The 19558-nt window shown below is 29.7% G+C and overlaps 1 protein-coding gene across 2 annotated transcripts in view; it reads right to left on the bottom strand.

Annotated features, from left to right (window-relative positions):
• Positions 1-19558, bottom strand: part of LOC127280391 (uncharacterized) — a 51791-nt gene that overhangs the window by 9786 nt on the left and 22447 nt on the right. For both annotated transcript variants that reach the window (XM_051303347.1, XM_051303348.1), the window contains exons 3-5: positions 17076-17574; positions 16863-16953; positions 5054-5739 (exon numbers count right to left, since the gene is read on the bottom strand). In XM_051303347.1, coding sequence (XP_051159304.1) covers positions 5054-5739; positions 16863-16953; positions 17076-17574 — 1276 coding nt within the window. The remainder of the gene's footprint in view (positions 1-5053; positions 5740-16862; positions 16954-17075; positions 17575-19558) is intronic.

The following is a 19558-nucleotide window of genomic DNA, read 5'->3' on the forward strand; positions in this document are numbered from 1 at the left end:
AAAAAAACTCTTTTTTTAATGTTTCGACAGATAATGCTGTCCACATCAGATCTAAAATTTATTTCACCATATTATAAACTTTGTTTTTAGTAATTATATGTAACACAAATGAAAATTTAATATAAACAATTCTTTTAGAGCTAAATAAAATATTACTTTAAATTTTAATTTCGAAAACATTTTGGATATATCTCCGAAGTAGGGGTACCTCCGATCTTAATGAAACTTGGTATACTAACGTATTTTTGTGCGCTGATTACGAAAATGATAGTGAAAATTGGCGCAAATTTGATTATCATATGATATGATTTGATTATCATCGTTTTTTGGATTTTTCTCGAAAAATAATGACTTTTGATAAAAAATGCATAAAACATAAAATGTGTGTTTTTTTCAGATCTACAACACTGCAAAAAGAAGTATCTTATTATAAGACACATTGGAAGCAAGTTACCAAAAGTATCTTCCTATCTATCTTATATCTTAAGAAACTAATGCATTTTAAGATGTTTTTGATAACTTAGAAGCAAGTTGTAAAAAACATCTTAAAAAGGCGACCAAAACATCTTAAAATAAGATACTTCTTTTTGCAGTGAACTTTTGTCTAAACCTTTTTTTCGAAATTTTTTGTTTTTTACGAGATAATCTCAAAAAACCATGATTTTATGGTGTTTTTTATGGTTTTTACCATGATAATCAAATTTGCGCCAATTTTCACTATCATTTTCGTAATCAGCGCACCAAAATACGTTAGTATACCAAGTTTCATTAAGATCAAAGGTACCCCTACTTCGAAAGTACACCCAACATTTTTAGTTAGAAGCAAAAAAATGACATTAAATTAAAAACATAAATAAATAATAATTGTCAAACAAACAACAAGTACTCACAAAGACGGTACAATACAAACTAATTGTCATAATTTTAGGAAGTATGTGAAGATGACAACAGTCAAATTTTTAAGTTAGTGGGTAAATAAAATAAAAATAATAAGTGATTTTCAATTATTGATAACACTGGGTAACAAAAAAATGGCCATGTTGTGTTTATTTCAAAACTCCTGTGCTTGTTGAAAATCTAGCTGTCAAGGAAAAAGAAAATACAAAAAATTTTTTTTTGATTTGTTCAGTTCCCTGAAAAAGAGGGTTAATGTATCAAAAAATTGCTTTTTTAGCACTTTTTGAAGTACTATGAAAGGAAAACGTAAGGACATAGAAAGTTTAAATAGGGCTCAAAAGAAAGCTTAAACCTTCAACTTTAAGACCCAAAACTGAAATATCGTCTGCCGTACCGCATACGCTATTTTGAATTTTTAAAATTTAACCTTAAATTTGTAATCAGCAACCCAGAAAATCTCTAAGTGACTAGTTTCAAGCAATTCCGATTTTGGAGAATCGCTACATGTCAAGCATACATTCCCAATGATTTAAACTGCAAATTCAATGAAACATTATGAGTTATGCGTTAAATACAGGTTCTCCGCAATTATTGCATGATATTTCAGTTTTGGGTCTTAAAGTTGAAGGTTTAAGCTATCTTTTGAGCCCTATTAAAGCTTTCCAAGCCCTCACGTTTTCCTTTCATAGTACTTCAAAAAGTGCCAAAAAAGCCATTTTTTACACTTTAACCCCCATTTTTAGGGAACTGAACAAATTAAATTTTTTTTTTATATTTTCGTTATCCTTGACACCCAAATATTCAATAAACACAGGAATTTTAAAATAAACACAACATGACCATTTTTTTGTTACCCAGTGTAATCATAAAATTTTTCGACACATTATTGTAATATTTTTTATTATTAGATAAATTAACTTTAATTGGGCACTTTTTGTCGAATTTCTTCTGTCAACGAAGGGGTTAATATTACTTGTGATGAAATGAGTAGGATATCCATTATTTAATAACATTTGTTAGATTTTTTGTAAATTGCTTTTGTGAAATTAGATATCGCATAATGTTATTGCCGTATCCACTAAATTGTAGCGAATATTGGTGATGACAAGCGGGAAACCCATTTAATTTGTTCCCATATTTTTTATTGCTAAATTAGTTATTAGTTATTGCTAAAACTATTTGATTTTTAATTGACATTGATTTGACATCAAGAGATAAGTATATAATTATCAAGTATTGTAATATCATTTAAGTTTTCAATTAGTTGGAAACCATTTTTTACTTGCGATTTTGGAGGGTTTATTGAATTAGTTATAATATCATTCAAATATATTTGAAATGGTTTAGTTAACCTCACTGCATGAGATAAAATTTTCAATTTATTTAATATATTCAATTATAGTGTTCAGTTAACAGAATAGAACAGTATTTCGAATTATTAACATTTCGTTTTTCAATATTATTATTAAAATGTTCAGATGGTAGTCGTTGAGATAAAATTAATTTATTATTGTGTAATTTGTTTATATAAATGAAATAGATGTATATATGCATGGTGATCTTGTATCATAAAGTTAAGCATTGATTTAAATATTTTACTTAACTCTAAAAAAATTGTTTAAATTAAATTTTGATTTAATTGTGTTACATATAATTACTAAAAACAAAATTTATAATATAGTAAAATAAATTTTAGATCTGATGAAAACAGCATTGTCTATCGAAACATTAAAAAAAAGAGTTTTTTTAACCATATTACTACCAATTCTGACTCGGATTATAAATATATAAATAATAAATTAGTTGTATTGTGTTAATAATGAACCTACACAATCTTCTAGCTCTCATTAAGGGGGAGTGACACCTTTAACCCGAAAAAAAATCGATTTTTTTTGTTTTCTTAAACGATACTTTATGATGTGTAGAATAGAAATTATATCAGCAAAAGCAATTTGGAAGTTATTTTATGTGAAAAAAATTGAAATCTGCAGGAGTCCAAGAGCGCTTCGAGTGCTTTATAGCGCTATCGGCTATTTTGTCTTTTACCGTGGTAACAATTGCGTTCTTTTGCGCTCACAGCCGCTCGAAAGGCTGAAGATGAAGCCAATATTAATGTAGAAGGCCAATTATACGATACAAGCATCGCAGATTAACGTTGATTTCATTTTTTTATAAGTTTCAGGCCTCGGATCGACTTAAAGGCACAAAAAAAGTCGTTTTAGTCAATTTATATTCCAAAAAAAGTCGAAAAAGTCGATTTTTTTAATTTTAACAAAAACATTTTACAGATTTTTAAATAATTTTTTTTTTAAATAATAATACTTTTGGTAGGGTTAAAGTTGAAATTTTTAGAAATAATTGAATTTCAAAAGATTTTGTTAATTTTTAGACAATAATTAAATTTTACAGAACTAAAAAAAATTTATCAAATAATTTTAGATAACATTTTTTAAATATAATTAAATTTTCAAAGATTTACAATTGAGATTTTTGAAATTAATTGAACTTCAAGTGATTTTTATGTAAAAAATTTTTTTTTCACTAAAAAATTTATTAGAAACTGCAGACAAAAATACAATAATTTGAAAACCATTTTTAATTGAAAAATGGTTTCAGATAGTTGAATTTTCAAAGAATATTATAAAAATAGTTAAAAATAATTGAATTTCCTTAGAGTTATAATTGAAATAGTTAAATTTCAAAAAATTTTAGAAATAATTAAATTTTAGAAGCTTTTAAATTCAAATTTTTGAAAATAATTGAATTATAATTGAAATTTTTGATAATAATTCAATTTTAGTTGATTTTTGATTGAAAATTTTAATAATAAATAATTTTGAGTTGAAATTTTTGAGAATAATTTAATTTTAGTTGATTTTTAATTGAAAATTTTGAAAATAATTGAATTTTCTTTGATTTTGAATTGAAAATTTGGAAAATAATTGAATTTTAAAAGATTTTGAATTGAAGTTTTGGAAAATAATTGAATTTCAATTAAATGTTGGATAATAATTTAATTTTAATTGATATTTGATTGAAAATTTTTAAAATAATTAATTTTGAATTGAAATTTTGGGTAATAATTGAATTTTAGTTGATTTTTAATTGAAATTTTTGAAAATAATTCAATTTTATTTGATTTTGAATTGATTTATGATTTTGAATTAAACATTTTTGGTAATTTTATTTGATATTTTTTTTAAATTATAAATAATTGTTAATTTTTATAAAAATTTTAATTGAAAAATAATTTGAAATAATTGAATTTGTGATGAATTTCATTAAAATTATTAAAAATAATTAATTTAGTGAAAAATTTTAGTTAAAAATTTGTTAAATAATTGAAATAAAGAAGATGTGAAAAAGATCTGCATTTTCTACTAAAAAAAAAAATATATTTTATTTAAAAAACTTTTTTAAAAATGTAAAAAAAAGTCGAAATAGTCGCATTTTATTAAAATAAGTCAAAAAAAGTCGGAAATAGTCGAAAAAGTCGTATAATCCGAGGCCTGAAGTTTTCATGTCAAAACTTTAAACGCGTTTTTCTCGAAATGACATTTTTTAAAACGGTGGTCAGTCTAGCTCGAACAGTTTTGACGGATTAACTTCGGCCATAGTTTTTTTTTGATCGTCATTTACTAATGCTTTAGAGTACGTAGCGGATTTTTTATTGGTTTTTTTTTTGGCAATAGATTTTTTGAAAAAATTTCGCCCTAAAAATCGACTTTTTCCTTGAAATAGCTGCCCATTCCACAAACATTAATATTTTTAAAATATCCTACGTACTCTAAAGCTAAATCTATCACAGATTCAGAAAAAATTTGAATTTTTGTTTCATATTAAACGGTCTAACCGGAATCTTGCCCACCGATTTGCCCTGCAGAGAAACGAGACCAACTTTAGCGGCATCTACAGTCAACAAATTTAAACTTTTTTGAAGTATAAATATATTTTAGTAAACTTAAAAAGTTAACAAATAAAGTACTCGAAACCAAATTTTGTTTAATTTATTCCTGTGACTTAAAAAAATTCATGAAAAACAATTTCAAAAGAGACCTTAAAGGTGTCACTCCCCCTTAAATATAGTGCATAATTGACAAATAAATCATCGTTAAAGGACACATTGGCAAGCAAATAATAATTGTTGAAGCCTTACCTCATCAAGAGTGAAATTTTGTAGGTTTCCCTTGTAATTGGGCATTTCCTTTCCTAGAGTTTCTCTTAAAGAATCACAAAAACCTGTTGATCTTAAACGAGGTGGTGGTTGCTTTGCCAAAGATGAGCAATGAGTAGCTGAGATTTCAGCATTGTTATGAGTGTAAGAAGCTGTGCTAATTATTGGCGGAGGGTTGGACCGTGGATGGAGTAAAGGTGGTTGACTAGGCAAACTTCTGTTCATGGAAGCTGCTGTGGGAGGAGGTAAGAAAGAAGCAGAGGAACTTGCGATATTCGTTTGGTTATTGGAGGAGCTTGTTGATGACAGAACATTAGATACAGTTTGAGTAACTTGAGAAGACGTGCGAGCTACTGAACTGTTTTTTCGAGATGGTGAGTTATTGCGACTAGGAGATCGTGATTGGGAGGGTGATGATTGGCGACTAACTAATGGAGAGGGTGGATACGCCAACATTTCACCTGTGTGATACATTAACTGATTGCCCATCAGAACCTGTCCCGTCCATGGTTGCATGTGATTCATTGTTGGAAAACCAACATGAACATATTGTGTGTTTATGCCAGATCCCATTGACATTTGTTCTGGAGAAGGCAAGCATAAGCCTGGGGGTGGAATACTTAGACCTGGAGGAATACTCGTGTAAAGTGCATTCCCACGCATTTCACCTACAATAACAAATATAATGATAAATATTCTTTAAGGGGGATTACTCATGAGAAAAAAATTGTTTTCAATTTTTTTTGCTTTTTTACAATTCTTAATATCTCTAGAGTACACATCAAAAATTTTATGACGAAATTTAGCTCCTATTAAAAGTTATGGTACAATTTATGTATACATATGTTGAAAAAAATGTTACTGCATTTTTTTGAAATTTAGTATCTTAACGTTTTCGGGGTCGCTGATTATGATCTTGTCTACATAATTTAATAGTCCTATACTTCCGGAAAAAAACGCACCAAAGTTGACTTAAAAATATTGATTTTGTTTAAAGATATGAAGGATTTAACACTAAAGCCAAAAAAGCGTACTTAAACTTTAACTGCGATTTTCTCAAAACGTTGTTTTTTAAATCGGTTGTAGGGATTGTGAATAAACGGATGGATATTTTGGCTTAATTTTTTTTTGCATATTGTTCAAAAATATGTTCTTTAGTGGTTATACTTAAAATTTAAAAAAAAAATTTTAATATGTTTTTAAACAATAAAATGGCGGGAAAAAACGTCAGTTTTCAACTTTTTTGTTTAAAGTAGTGCCATTTTTTTAAATTTTGATTTTTTAAGGTAATTTTAGGTATAACCACTACATTAGTACCTTAACTTTAAGATTATTTTTTGATTTTTGGTTTTAAATCACTGGGGAGTGCGCTAGGTCTGCAACTGTAGAGCGTCTCAAAATTGAAGCGTCGACTATGACGCCCTTTACAGTCTAACACAATACAAAAATAAAAAATTTTTAATTGTTTTTAATACTGCAAATTATACTTTTCAATACGCAAAAAGTCTTTTTAAATTTTATAATTAACTAAGCGAGAAAAAAATGTTGAATTTTGACATATTTTGCACACTTCTCATGAGTAATCCCCCTTAATTTATAAGTCTGATATGGCTTTATGTTTTCTTCGCATTGTATGTTATTTACTTTCGTAGAATTTTTTTGAGTAGAGTCAGTATGGTAAATCGAAAATTTAACATCTGTTTTATTATTGCTAGAAGCACTTGACCAAATTAGTTATTTAAGGGGTAAGGCCACCATGTGCGTGACAAAAACAAAGGCCAATTTCGGGAATTTTTTAAAAAATATATGTAAAGCTATCAAATTTTCCTTTTCAGTACTTTATTATTTATGCTAAAAGGTACAAAAATATATATTTACAAATTTTTTTTCAATAAAATTACCCCTTCCAGAATCCACTTCAACGGATGTCTTTTTTTATGTCCAAAACGGGCGGAATGTCTGCACCTGCAAATTTGAACTTAAAATAAAAATCCATATATTTTCCTTTAATGTATGTCATAAACTAGTAGACCACGTAGAGGATTTTGAAAATATTGTTTTTTCGAAAAATGGCGAGTATATGAACCAAAAATACAATTTTTTCATTCAAATTTAATTACTTAATAGTTTATAAAAAAAAAGTTTGCAACATATCGAAAAAACTCTACGTAGTCTAATAGTTAATGACATACATTAAAGGAAAATATATAGATTTTTATTTTAAGTTCAAATTTGTAGGTGCAGCTATTCCGACCGTTTTGGACATAAAAAAAGACATCCGTTTAAGCGGATCCTGGAGGGAGTAATTTTATTGAAAAAAAATTTGTAAATATATATTTTTGTACCTTTTAGCATAAATAATAAATTACTGAAAAGGGAAATTTGATAGATTTTCATATATTTTTTTAAAAAAATTCCCGAAATTGGCCTTTGTTTTTGTCACGCACATGGTGGCCTTACCCCTTAATAGCATATATCTAACAAAAATTTGTTTAAAATCGAGTTTCAAGATTTTTAATTAACGAACGTTAAAATCTTTAAATTGGGATCCAATAATCCCCATATTCAAAATTCGTTGAATCGTTGTTGTAACAAATTTACTATTGTTTTGGTATAGAATAACATGTCCTGTCTAAGTTACATTACAGGAATGAAATAAATTTTTGGTATACATTTCTCGATTTTTCAAAGACACTCCTAATGATTTAAAAAATAGAAACTATCAATCTTCCCGAGTCAAAAAAGTGAAAATTAAGACATAATTATTTTAACGTTTCGACGGTACTACCGTCCTCTTCAGAACTGCAAAAATTTTATTATTTTGAAAAATTTGTTTACAATTTAAAATAATCACAAAAAAATTATAAAATTAAAATAAATAACATTAAAGAAAAAATATGTCGAAATCAAATAACATTCCAAATTGGCTCATTGTCAATATAACAAATAAAGTAACAATTACATCGCGAACGCATCATCATGCGATGGCAAATGCAGATAAACTGAAGGAATAAAATTAAACAAGTGCAACAAATAAAATTTCAAAGTCATCGATGGTCAAGAAATAAAATTACGATGAAGGCAGAGAAAATAAAAAAATACACGTGGTCAATGAAACTTAAAAAGTAAACATATAATTAGATAAAAACAGAAAAACAACATTGAGAAGGTGACCGACAAGTGCATCAAGTATGACATTGTCTTTCAAATTCATGTGTTCTTTCATTCTAACACCAATCTTTCTTTTTGTTTGTCCGACATATGAGGCTGTACAATTTTGACAGTTGATCTTATTAACTACATTAGTAGTATTAGATTTTATGGCAGGATCTTTAACTCTTTTAATTATATTATTATTATTATAATTATTAGGGATGGTAGTTATATTAAAATTATTTAGAGCAGATGAGCTTTTCTCAAAGAGATCAGGAAAATATGGCAAAACAACTTTAGGTATGCCATTAAAAATTATTGTTTTATTATTAGGGCGTTGTTTATTATATCTTAGAAAATTGATTCGTATTTTAATATGTTTATCTATTAGATTAGACGGGTAACTATTGTCAATAAGTAAAGATTTGAAAATGTTTATATATGTTACGGTCATTGTCGATTTTTGGGAAAGGTCGACCTTGCCCAGTCACTTTGGGCAATGTGGACATTGTCTGAAAAATTCATGTTATTCAGGTTTTCCTATCTTGGGCAATGTCTGAAATGCTATACCTAGCTAAAATCAGGATATAAACAAAGTTTATATTATTGCCTTTGAAGTCAAATTTCGACAGTAATGATTTTGCAATGTCACTATATACCAATCGATTAGTGTGTAATCAACTGTCTAAAGTTGACGACGCGTTTTCTATTTCACGCGCTATGGAAATTTCAGTTGATAAAATCCGGTTCAATAATGCTATAAACGATTTAGTATCTGCAAAATGTGCAGATAATAGTGCGTATATTTCTTCCGTCGAATATGAAGAATGTATGCAAAAAGTGGAAAGTTTAAAATTGAATGATAAGAAGAATTCAAATGACCGTAGATTGTTAAAGCGATTTGACACGATTTCCGTGAATGGGCACAGGAAATTAATTAAACCAATTAGTAATGGGTAGGAATAGGAAAGGATTTACTGGAAGGGTGGGTTAAGAAGCATAAGGAGGAAAGGTGGGAAAAAATAGTAAATTCACGACATAATAAATGGTACAGGGCGGTGAGGGGGGAGGGAATGCCAAGTTATCTTGAGAAAATCAAAAAGTATGCAAGATGGAATAGAGTATGTAAGTTTAGAATGGGTGAGGGGATGAGAGAATGCAAGTATTGGATCGGAGAGGAAGAAAAGATATGTAGAATGTGTGGATATGAGAGAGAGGACTGGGAACATGTGTTAGAGAGGTGTGTGCGAGGAATGGATGAAGAGCAGAAAGGAATAGAGGAGAGAGTGAGATGGTTTTTGGACGACAGCGGGCAAGGTGAAAGATGGATGAATGAATTAGAGAAAATGAGACAGGAAAGAATGGAGGGTTTAAAGTTAAAAGTGATTGGAGGGTGGGATAGTTGTTTTTTATTCGTACTAGTTTTAATGACGAAGCCAAAAAGAGCATAAGAAACTGGAAACGGAAGCCCGGCACTGGCAGATAGGTAGATTAAGTTAGTTATAAGTTGCGTTTAGTTTTAAGAATTTTTTTTGTAAAGATTAGTTTGTAAGAAAAATGTAATTGGGTCCTCGAACCCTGTGTAAAGCAGGGAGAGTAAATAAAAGTATATAGTAATGACGATGAAAAAATTTTATATTTTGTTAAGACTGAAGAGTTATTTGAAATTCTTTTCAATGTGCATTCCACGATTGGGCATGGAGGAAGAAATCGCATGGAATATGAGTGCAAAAATTCGTATTGCAACGTGACGAGGGAAAGTATAATGGAGTTCTTAAAATTGTGCGTCGTTTGCCAGAAAAAAAGTACGAATAAGAAGAGAGGCCTCGTTTCTAAACCTATTTTGCACTCAGCATATAACTCAAGGGCTCAACTGGATTTAATCGATATGCAATCACAGGAGCACAATGGATTTAGATTTATAATGGTCTACCAAGATCACTTGACAAAATTTGTCAACTTAAAAGCTCTGAAATCCAAAAGAGCGGAAGAAATTTTATTGAACCTGATGAAAATTTACACTCTTTTTGGCGTGCCGGCAATCCTCCACTCTGATAATGGCCGAGATTTTGTGAATTCCATTATAACAGAGTTGCATAATATGTGGAATCATCCGGATGTAACAAAAGGCGCTGAAGCTTCAGTTTCTCGTCAAGACTCAAATTTGGAGCCGCTTGAGTCTGGTATTTATAAAAAAATTAATAATAATTATAAATTTATTACTAAATAATATTTTAATTACATATATGTAGAGTGGAATTTGCTATCAGAAAGTATAATAGTTCTATTAACAAAATTGTAAATAATCGCATTTTTTGTGAAAAGGGGTGTTTTGACATGAAATTTAAAAATCTGCCAGTGAAGCTTGGTTTAGTGTACCAGTTTGTAAGTAGAATATTATTTTGTTTTAATATAAAAACATCTAAGAATGGAATCGAATTATTAATTTCAATTTCATAAGTGAATTGTAATCTTTCATTATAACAGTTGAAAACATTAATGGTCTCCTCTATACTGTCACGTGGGACACAAGTAATTATATCGTCTATATATCGAAAAAAGAACTATGAGGTAAAAGACATTTTTTTAAGACAAACAGTTTTACAGTCCGACATTACAATATCGGCGAATAGACCAGATATTGGTGAGCTCATAGGTGTACCATAGTTTTGTTTAAAGAATTTGTCATTTAATTTAAAATAAGTATTTTCCATTAAAAATTAGCAAGATAACAAAAGTTCTAGGGTAATGTAAGTTTTAGATATGTCAAAATATCGCATTTCAATACTCTTAAGGACAAGTTCAGTACCAATATTAGTAAATAAAGACTTAACATCCAAACTAATCATAACATAATTGTCAGAAACAACCATATTTTTAATTATTTTAATGAAAAAGAAACTGTTTGGAACATAAGACATAGATTTATTAATAGTTGACAATAAAACATTATATAGTTGTTTTGCTAAAAAATATGTTAGTGAATTACAAACTGAAACAATCGGTCTAAGTAGCGCATTATCTTTGTGAATTTTAGGAAGGCCATATATTCTGGCTAGTTCAGTAATAGTTTGTGTTAACGCATTAAGCCCCATATGCACTGAAATTTTAGTCTAACTTCAAGAAATGATAATTTACAGAAAAAAAACCCCAATTTTCGGAAACCTACATCCAACGTATTTGAGTGTGCTCTTTCCGAAAATGCTATCAAAAAAAGGCTTAAAAAATGTTAAATAATGTTTATTAATGTTAATTTTCAAAATCACGCAATTTTTTAATGATTTTTCAATGAATTTACAAATATTTCGAAAGAAAAACAATTTTTCCGACAACTATCAAGTATATAAATCGTGCACTCGATTGTTACACTTCAAACAATAGTATATTGTGCAACGAGTGGAGAACAAGTGCGATTTCTCGCGAGCTCGAAGTTTTCTGCGCAAGCGAGAATCGCTGTTCTCCACGAATAGCACATGATACTTTGTCCAACAACTGTAAATTGTAAATTACAGTTGACAGCTGTCAAATAAACTGTCAAGTTTGCTGAAAATCAACCTTTTTGTTTTAAAATGGAAGTAAAAACATTTTCAGATCCGCTGGTGTAGAATTTAAAGTAAAATTGATATTTTTTTTACTTACATTATAATTTGACAGCTGTCAAATCAAGTGTCAAGTTTTATAAAAAGTGATTTTTTTAAATAAAAAATTCAATAAAAGGGTTTTCGGTGTCATTGATGACAAATTTTATGTTAAGTTGACAATAAGTTGACAGTTAATATGACAGCTGTCAATTTGACATCAACTATGTGATTAGCAACCATTAAAAGTTTCAGTTAGTTGGTTAATATCTATTATTAATTTTACAATTTTTATTATGCCTTTTATCCCCACTCTACTCTCAGTATTTCTCATTCCTCCACTGGTGACTAGTGTACTATAGCACAATTCCACCGAAGGCGTTGGACAAAAAATATTTCCCCCCTCCTTCAGACTTTTATTTTTTCAAAATGGCGTCGAAAAGTTCAAAAAATTTTAAAAAATAATTTAAATGTGCCAAATTTTTTAAAGTCGACGAATTTAGCTAAAAATGTTTACTCGGGGGTTTCCAGAGTCGCTGATTACGATTTTGATGTCAGAATGTGAAAAATCAAAATGACGGATTCATTATAGCCATCAAAAAAATTTTTAAGTCGACGTATTCAGATAAAAATGCTTACTCTAGGGTTTCCGGGATCGCTGATTACGAATTTGATGTTAAAATTCCAAATTTAAAATGTCGAATCCAATATGAAAACCAAAAATTTTTATAATCGATTAATTTTGCTAAAGCCATTTAGAATACCATCATTAGCCACCTAGTCCTAATTGGTGTTGCCCGATTCTCACCACGGGGAGATAGATAATTTTTGAAAATCAATTTTTAAAAATTTTTTTTTGTTTTTTAAAATATTTTTTTGTTTCTATTCAATTACTGATTTTATTATTTTATTTACTTTTATATATTATGCTGTTTTTTATTGATAAAATTTTTATTATTAAAATAAAATTTTTAATTTATTTATAAATTTTTTTTAATTTTATATTTTATTTACTGTGTTTCTTATTAATAAAAACACAGCATAATATATAAAAGTAAATAAAATAATAATATCAGGAATTGAAAAGAAAAAAAACTAAAAAATATATCAAAAAAATTGTCGACTTTTAAAATGTTTACTCCCCATATTGAATCCGTTATTTTGATTTTTCAAATTCTGACATCAAATTCGTAATCAGCAACCCCGAAACCCCCCGAGTAAATATTTTTAGCTAAATTCGTCAACTTTAAAGTATTTGGCAAATTTAAATTATTTTTTATAATTTTTTGAACTTTTCGACGCCATTTTGAAAAAATAAAAGTCTGGAGGAGGGGGGAAATATTTTTTGTTTGAAGTTTAACAATCGAGTGCACGATTTATATACTAGATTGCTGTCGGAAGAATTGTTTTCCTTTCGAAATATTTGTAAATTTATTAAAAAACCATTAAAAAATCATGTTATTTTGCAAATAAACATTATTTAACATTTTTTAAGCCTTTTTTGATAGCATTTTCGGAAAGAGCACACTCAAATACATTGGATGTAGGTTTCCTGAAAATTGGGATTTTTTTTATAAAATATCATTCCTTGAAGTTAGACTAAAATTCCAGTGCATATATTTTTTTTTCTTTTTTCTTTAATGGTATTTATTTTAATTTTATAATTTTTTGGGGATTTTTTAAAATTGTAAACAAATTTTTCAAAATAATAAAATTTTTGCAGTTCTAAAGAGGACGGTAGTACCGTCGAGACGTTAAAATAATCGTGTTTTAATTTTTACTTTTTTGACTCGGAAAGATTGATAGATTCTATTTTATATTTACCAACCGAGTGATAATTTCATCAACTTACATAATACTTTTAACTGGAATGTGTTCCACGTCAGAAATAGCAGTGCAATAAAAATGTTATATTTATTTCGTGCTTCCAGAATAAACGTACCACCTAATTAAATTCGGTTCATTTTATGACATGATTGGTATTAACATAAAGTTAATCAATTAAAACAAGGAACAAAATACTCGAGGACAGAATCAATCCTTAAACAATAGATTGGAGTTGAAAAAAAAGAATGATCATCTAAAACATTTAATTAGGAAACAAAAAATGCTATGATTTAAATCATTTTGTGAGAATATGTTCCCGGGGGAAGGAACAGCAGAGCTGTGGAGAATTGTTAGAGCCCTTTCTTTGCGGTCTGCTCTTCTAAAAACTAATATCTCAAAGGACGATTGTTCTCTTGAAATTATCAACTTTAGAAACGATTTAATCAGGGAGACGTCCCTTTTGTCAATATTCCTTACTTAAAGTCTTCATCCTGTTTCGAGAATGAGGAATTTCGCGTGTTTACAAAGAAGGAACTCGAACTGGCTATTGAAACAAGTAAGCCAAGACCGGATCTTGACGGCATCACGGGTGAAATAATGAAGAGTTTAAAGATCCTATAGCGATGGAATTCCTTCTTATATGCCGGTTCACTTTTGGATCGTTCGACAACCATTGTAATTGTTTCGAAAGGTTAATTTTGTGTGGAGTCGGCTCAGTTAGATTTATTGATTAAGTGTATATTTTCAATTGAACCCCAGCAATATTTTGAACCTAGATCGCGCTGGGTGAAGGAGTCACGTTTTGTAAATTTTATTAAATTATAAAGTTTCCTGTTTCAATGGTTTTGTCATCCTTCTTCCCAGAAGATTGGCGAAAGACACAGGTTACCTTGATCCCTAACCCAGGGGGCAAGGGTTTTCGCCCCATTGCTCTGACTTCAGTTTTTTCAAAAATATTTGAAAAACTAATTCGAGTTAAATTAGAGCACGATGTTGAATCAAGAGACTTGATACACGTTGTCGACATCCATTGACATCAAAGGAGCATTCAACAATGTCAGATCGGGTATCCTGAATGCGATATTGATTGAACTGGATGTCCACTCTAATATCAACAACTTCATTAGTTTCATAACATTTAAAAGACTAATCTCTTTTACCTCGGACAACGAGCAACCAAGAGTCTGTGGTGTTGGAGACCCCCAAAACGGAGTTGTGTCTCCTATTTTTTCAATCTCTACCTTAGAAGGATTGAAGAGTTTTTGCCGCGGGACTTCGATTTCGTTATATGTATATGCAGACAATCTTCTCTTATATACCAAGTTTAAAAATCCGGAAAAGATCTGGGAAAAAGTCACGGAAGCGCATAACAACCTGTCGCGCTGACTCAAAACAATGGGAGTGACTTGGGCAAAAACTGGTTGCATTTTCTCGAAATCTAGAAAAAACTTCGAGAACATACATTTTTTATAGGAAATACGGAGATACATTGTTTTCCTGCTATGAAGTACTTGGGCATCCTTCTGGACCGGAAACTTAATTGGGCTCCTCATATTAAGATGCTAGCGGATAAAGCAGTTAGAGCGCTGCGTTGGGGATTCTGAAGATTGTATCCCGGGTTACGTAGAGGACCTCCCCGGTTCTTGTGCTCATGATTTATCGTAACCTCATTCGCGCAATCCTGGACTGGGGTTCTACTCTTTTCTCTGACTTTGCTCGTTCGAACCTGAAGATTCAGTTCGCGGCTTTAACAATATCGCTGGGTTGGATGAGATCAACCGCAACCTTTTTTCTATTGTCTGAGGTGGGAGAACTCCCCCTCTACTTCAGATGCGCATACCTGGCAAATATGCTCATGGCTAGAAATTTTAGGTGGACGGACAACCCATTGACCTCTTTAATCAAATTTTATGGCAGAACTCTTGGAATTCCCTTTTCGGATTGAACAAGGCGAAACTCTCACTACTTAATGCCTTTAAGCGCACGATCCCCATCCTTCTCATTATTTTTAGAACAAAAAGACAGCACTTCTTTGATTGGCATTGAAATGCCCTTACCTATTTCCCGAAGTGTGATACAAAATCTGGAGCCGTTTTAGCTGTTCATTCGAATCCTGAGGAGGTGCTCAGAAGGTTTCTTAATGAAAATTTCCCTCACGCGGAGCTGATTTTCACCTATGCTTCTTTTATTCCAGAAACCGGTGTGGCAGTATATTTATGCAGCCAATTCTTTCGTTACTTACCACAGAACTGTACGCTATTTTCAGGGCAGTGAAGTACGCACGAGAGCAGAGTCTTTAGAATATGCTTAGCATCACAGATTCGCTGTTGGCTGTGTATCGCATTGCAAACTGTTTAAAATATAAGGATAATCTCGAATTATTCTACTCTATTCTCGACTTTATACACCCTTTCCCGCCTTCAGAGTCCCCACAGAATGTTGAAATTCGCTTTCTTTGGGTACCTTCGGACTCCGGTTTTGTTGGCAACCATAGGATAGAGAAAGTGTGCAAAGCGGTCAATGTCACTGTAAACAGAATTCCCTTTTCCTTTCTTTAACAGATCTTATTAAAACAACTCTTCTCCCTGATCGCAAGGCCTAGTTGACGTAACTGTGACCATTTTCTGATAGAGACCCTGTTTTAAGGATATCCCTTTATCCAAAGCTTGGATAAACGTTATTACCAGACTTAGATCAGGCCACACGTGTACGGCGAAGCACTCCGAAAGAATGAGATGGAATTTGGAGGTGGGTTGTGGCTGTTGTGCAGACCGAAAGAGTTTGGAGCATTTACTTCATTCGCGCCCCTTTCTAGAGCCAAGGAGAGTTCATTTCTACACATTTTACAAAAGAAAATTCCCCAATGTGACAATGAGCCGAAAGTTGGCTCTCTTAGAAGAGCTCATTTTTTCACTTACTAAGGGGGTAGTAAGAGCTGGGCGGTCAGATCCTGTTCAAACGGTCAGTTTGTATAGCGCGAGAGCAGGTGTGATGAAACACTGCGTGGGTTTGTGGTTGTTGAACCTGAGTGTTAATCTTATTGTCGATTGTTCTGGTAAACTATTAGATCAATGACAACAGTTAGCTCATTTAAGGGTGTCAGTCCCGTAACGCTCGCAATGCTAATATCGTTAAATATTATATTAATAGAAAGATTGCTATTAATAATATTTTGTTAATGTTCCTCATGTGGAAAACATTATTAATAAATCTTTTATAGATTTTATACTTACCAGGATAAGTTGGCATTGTTGAAGGTACAATACAGTTAGATCCCATTTCAACATCTATCATACGATCATTTGATACAAAGGGTAAACAACTCTGCAAAAATAACAACAAAATTAAATGTAATACTTGGCTGCAATTCCGGGTTAAAATATGTTTTCTCTTATCTATGTAAATTTGTTTCAGTAAAGATTAGATGTACTAAAAAGACACATTACTTGAGTTGATTTGTTGGACGTTGAAGTACTTGACTTTGCAGTACTAAGTCGTGCTTCTTCCTCCTGTAGTTTAACGAAAATATTACCAAATGTATTTTTTTGGTCATAAGTAAAAGCAGGATGATTAAGTGCCATTGCGTAAAGTAGCAAAAGTTCTTCAAGAGATTGATCTTCTTGATTTGAACTGGTCCCGTTTAACAAGTTTATAACTTCTTGAACATCCAAATTTGCCAAGTTCTTGTACAGTACAACCGCACAAGCATAATTACAAGAATGTAATAATGCCATGTAAAGAACAAGTTTTCTTCGTGTGCGTTTTTCTGTAACACTTTCAGATGTCAATTCCGTCAGTTCCATAACACTGTTGGCATGGTGCTCTGTATCACGTAGATCATTGTAATCACGCTTCCCTTGGTCTTCAACGCAGGTACCGATATACCGTATTTCAAACGGTAAGCACATATTTAGTAGTGTGCACATCACATCAATACGTTTATAACTGAAAACAATTTTAAAAATTAATATTAAAGTCAAATTTAACACGCCTTGTTGTTATTGTGAAAAATATAGTTAATATATATTTTTCAATTTATTTTATTTAAAACTACACACATTTAGGTGATTTAAATTTAGGTTTTTTCACTTTTTTTTTTATTGAAAACCAAAAATTTATATTTCAAAAAATTCCTCCACGAATTCGTATTGCAATATAAAACTAAATGTTTTTGAATTTTTTATTGCATGTGAAATATTTTGAAAGAAGATTGTCACCACAAAACATTTCTAAAAAATTATTTTTTTCCACAAATCCCTAAAATATATTTTTAAATATTTGTTCATTTTAGATTTTTCTGATTCACTTAAATGTACATAATGTTATTAAATTCAAGTTATTTATGATACAAGGGCGAAAAATATTTCATTCGAGTGTGTAATATAAAAAGTTAAGAAATTCTAATAAAAACATTTTGGATGCAAAATGTTCAGCCAAGTAAAAATGATCTTAACTGTCGAAACAACTTGTGAAATAAAAGTTTGTTAAGTAAAAATTATTTCTGTTTTTAATTTTAATTAATATTTTTAATATGAATAGTTAAATTAACAAAGGTTTAATTTTTCAACTTTAATTAATGTTGTTTAGACGGTATCAATTTTCTTCTTGACAATATTTATTATTTAAAATTGTAATATAATTTAAAAAATTAAAAAAATGAATAATTTTTCAAATATGTTTCGAATCAAAACCTCACTTTAAAAAGAATAAGTATTATTTAACTTGACTTAATATTTTTTCATGACAAAAAATTGAAATTTAATGTTCTTTACTCATTTAAGTTCTTACATTTTAATTATTATTTAAAAGTAATATTATTTATAATAAATAAATTGTTTCTACGTTCATAATTAAGTAATTTATGTTTTGATAAGTTATTTAATATTAGGTAAATAGTTTTTAAATAGTAGTTTGATTAAAACTAAAATACATAAAATTTATTACATAAGATTATGGTTAATGAAATCGAAAAATGTTTGAGTTCTAAATAGTTAAAACTTTTTTTTTTCGTTTATAGACGAAAGTCAATGAACTGACCGTTCCACAGTGGTCTAAAACCCTATCAAGTTAGAAAAACAACTTTCGTAAAATCAAAAATCTCATATTGGAGAATTTGCCGCTAATTATTCGTGAAATTCCCAATTTTGCCGTTTTGATTTTTTAAAAAAAACAGGTTGCACTGCTAACTTGATATCAAGTTAGCAGTGCAACTACTGTAAATGAAAGGATAAAAAAAATCTGAACACACATGATTTTGTCGTAAATTTGCCGTAATCAAATCCCACAATTAGTTTCTCAAAATATTTTAAAATGACACTAAACTTCGCAATATTCTATCAGAATTTTCTAAAATTTATATTCTTCCATCTTCAAAATCATTTTAATATAATTAGTAAGTCGAAAACGACTTATTTAAACGAAGCTGAAGAACGCAACGTTTATATAAACGATTTTTAAAGAAATAATTTTTTACAATGAAAAATTCTATAATTTTTTTCCTAAACAATATTTCTTGTAGTTTTCATTAATAATCAAATTATAAAAAAATATTTTTTAGGCAAAAAATTATAAAATGTTTTATTTTAAAAAATTATTTTCTTAAAAATCGTTTATATAAACAATGCGTACATCAGCTTCTTTTATTTAACAATGAATCTATATACTCAACTATCAGACTAACGACCAAATTCCTGATAAAAAACTAAAAAACCAATCGAATCTTATTTCTGACAAAGATTTTAGACTCTACTGTTACATGTATACGTTTTTAATAATTCTTACAAAAGTCAAATATTTTATTTGGCGTAGTTTTTTTTCACAAATAATTAAATTAGCTGAAACAGTAAATATATATGGCACAGAAAAATTCTCAAAATTATTTTTGACCGAAATTTTCGACTCTTGCTAACTTTTTTTGATATTTATAAGT

This window comes from Leptopilina boulardi, unplaced genomic scaffold (assembly GCF_019393585.1).
Source record: "Leptopilina boulardi isolate dan_hultmark-lab unplaced genomic scaffold, ZJU_Lbou_2.1 LbouV2_244, whole genome shotgun sequence".
Taxonomy (NCBI): Eukaryota; Metazoa; Arthropoda; class Insecta; order Hymenoptera; family Figitidae; genus Leptopilina; species Leptopilina boulardi.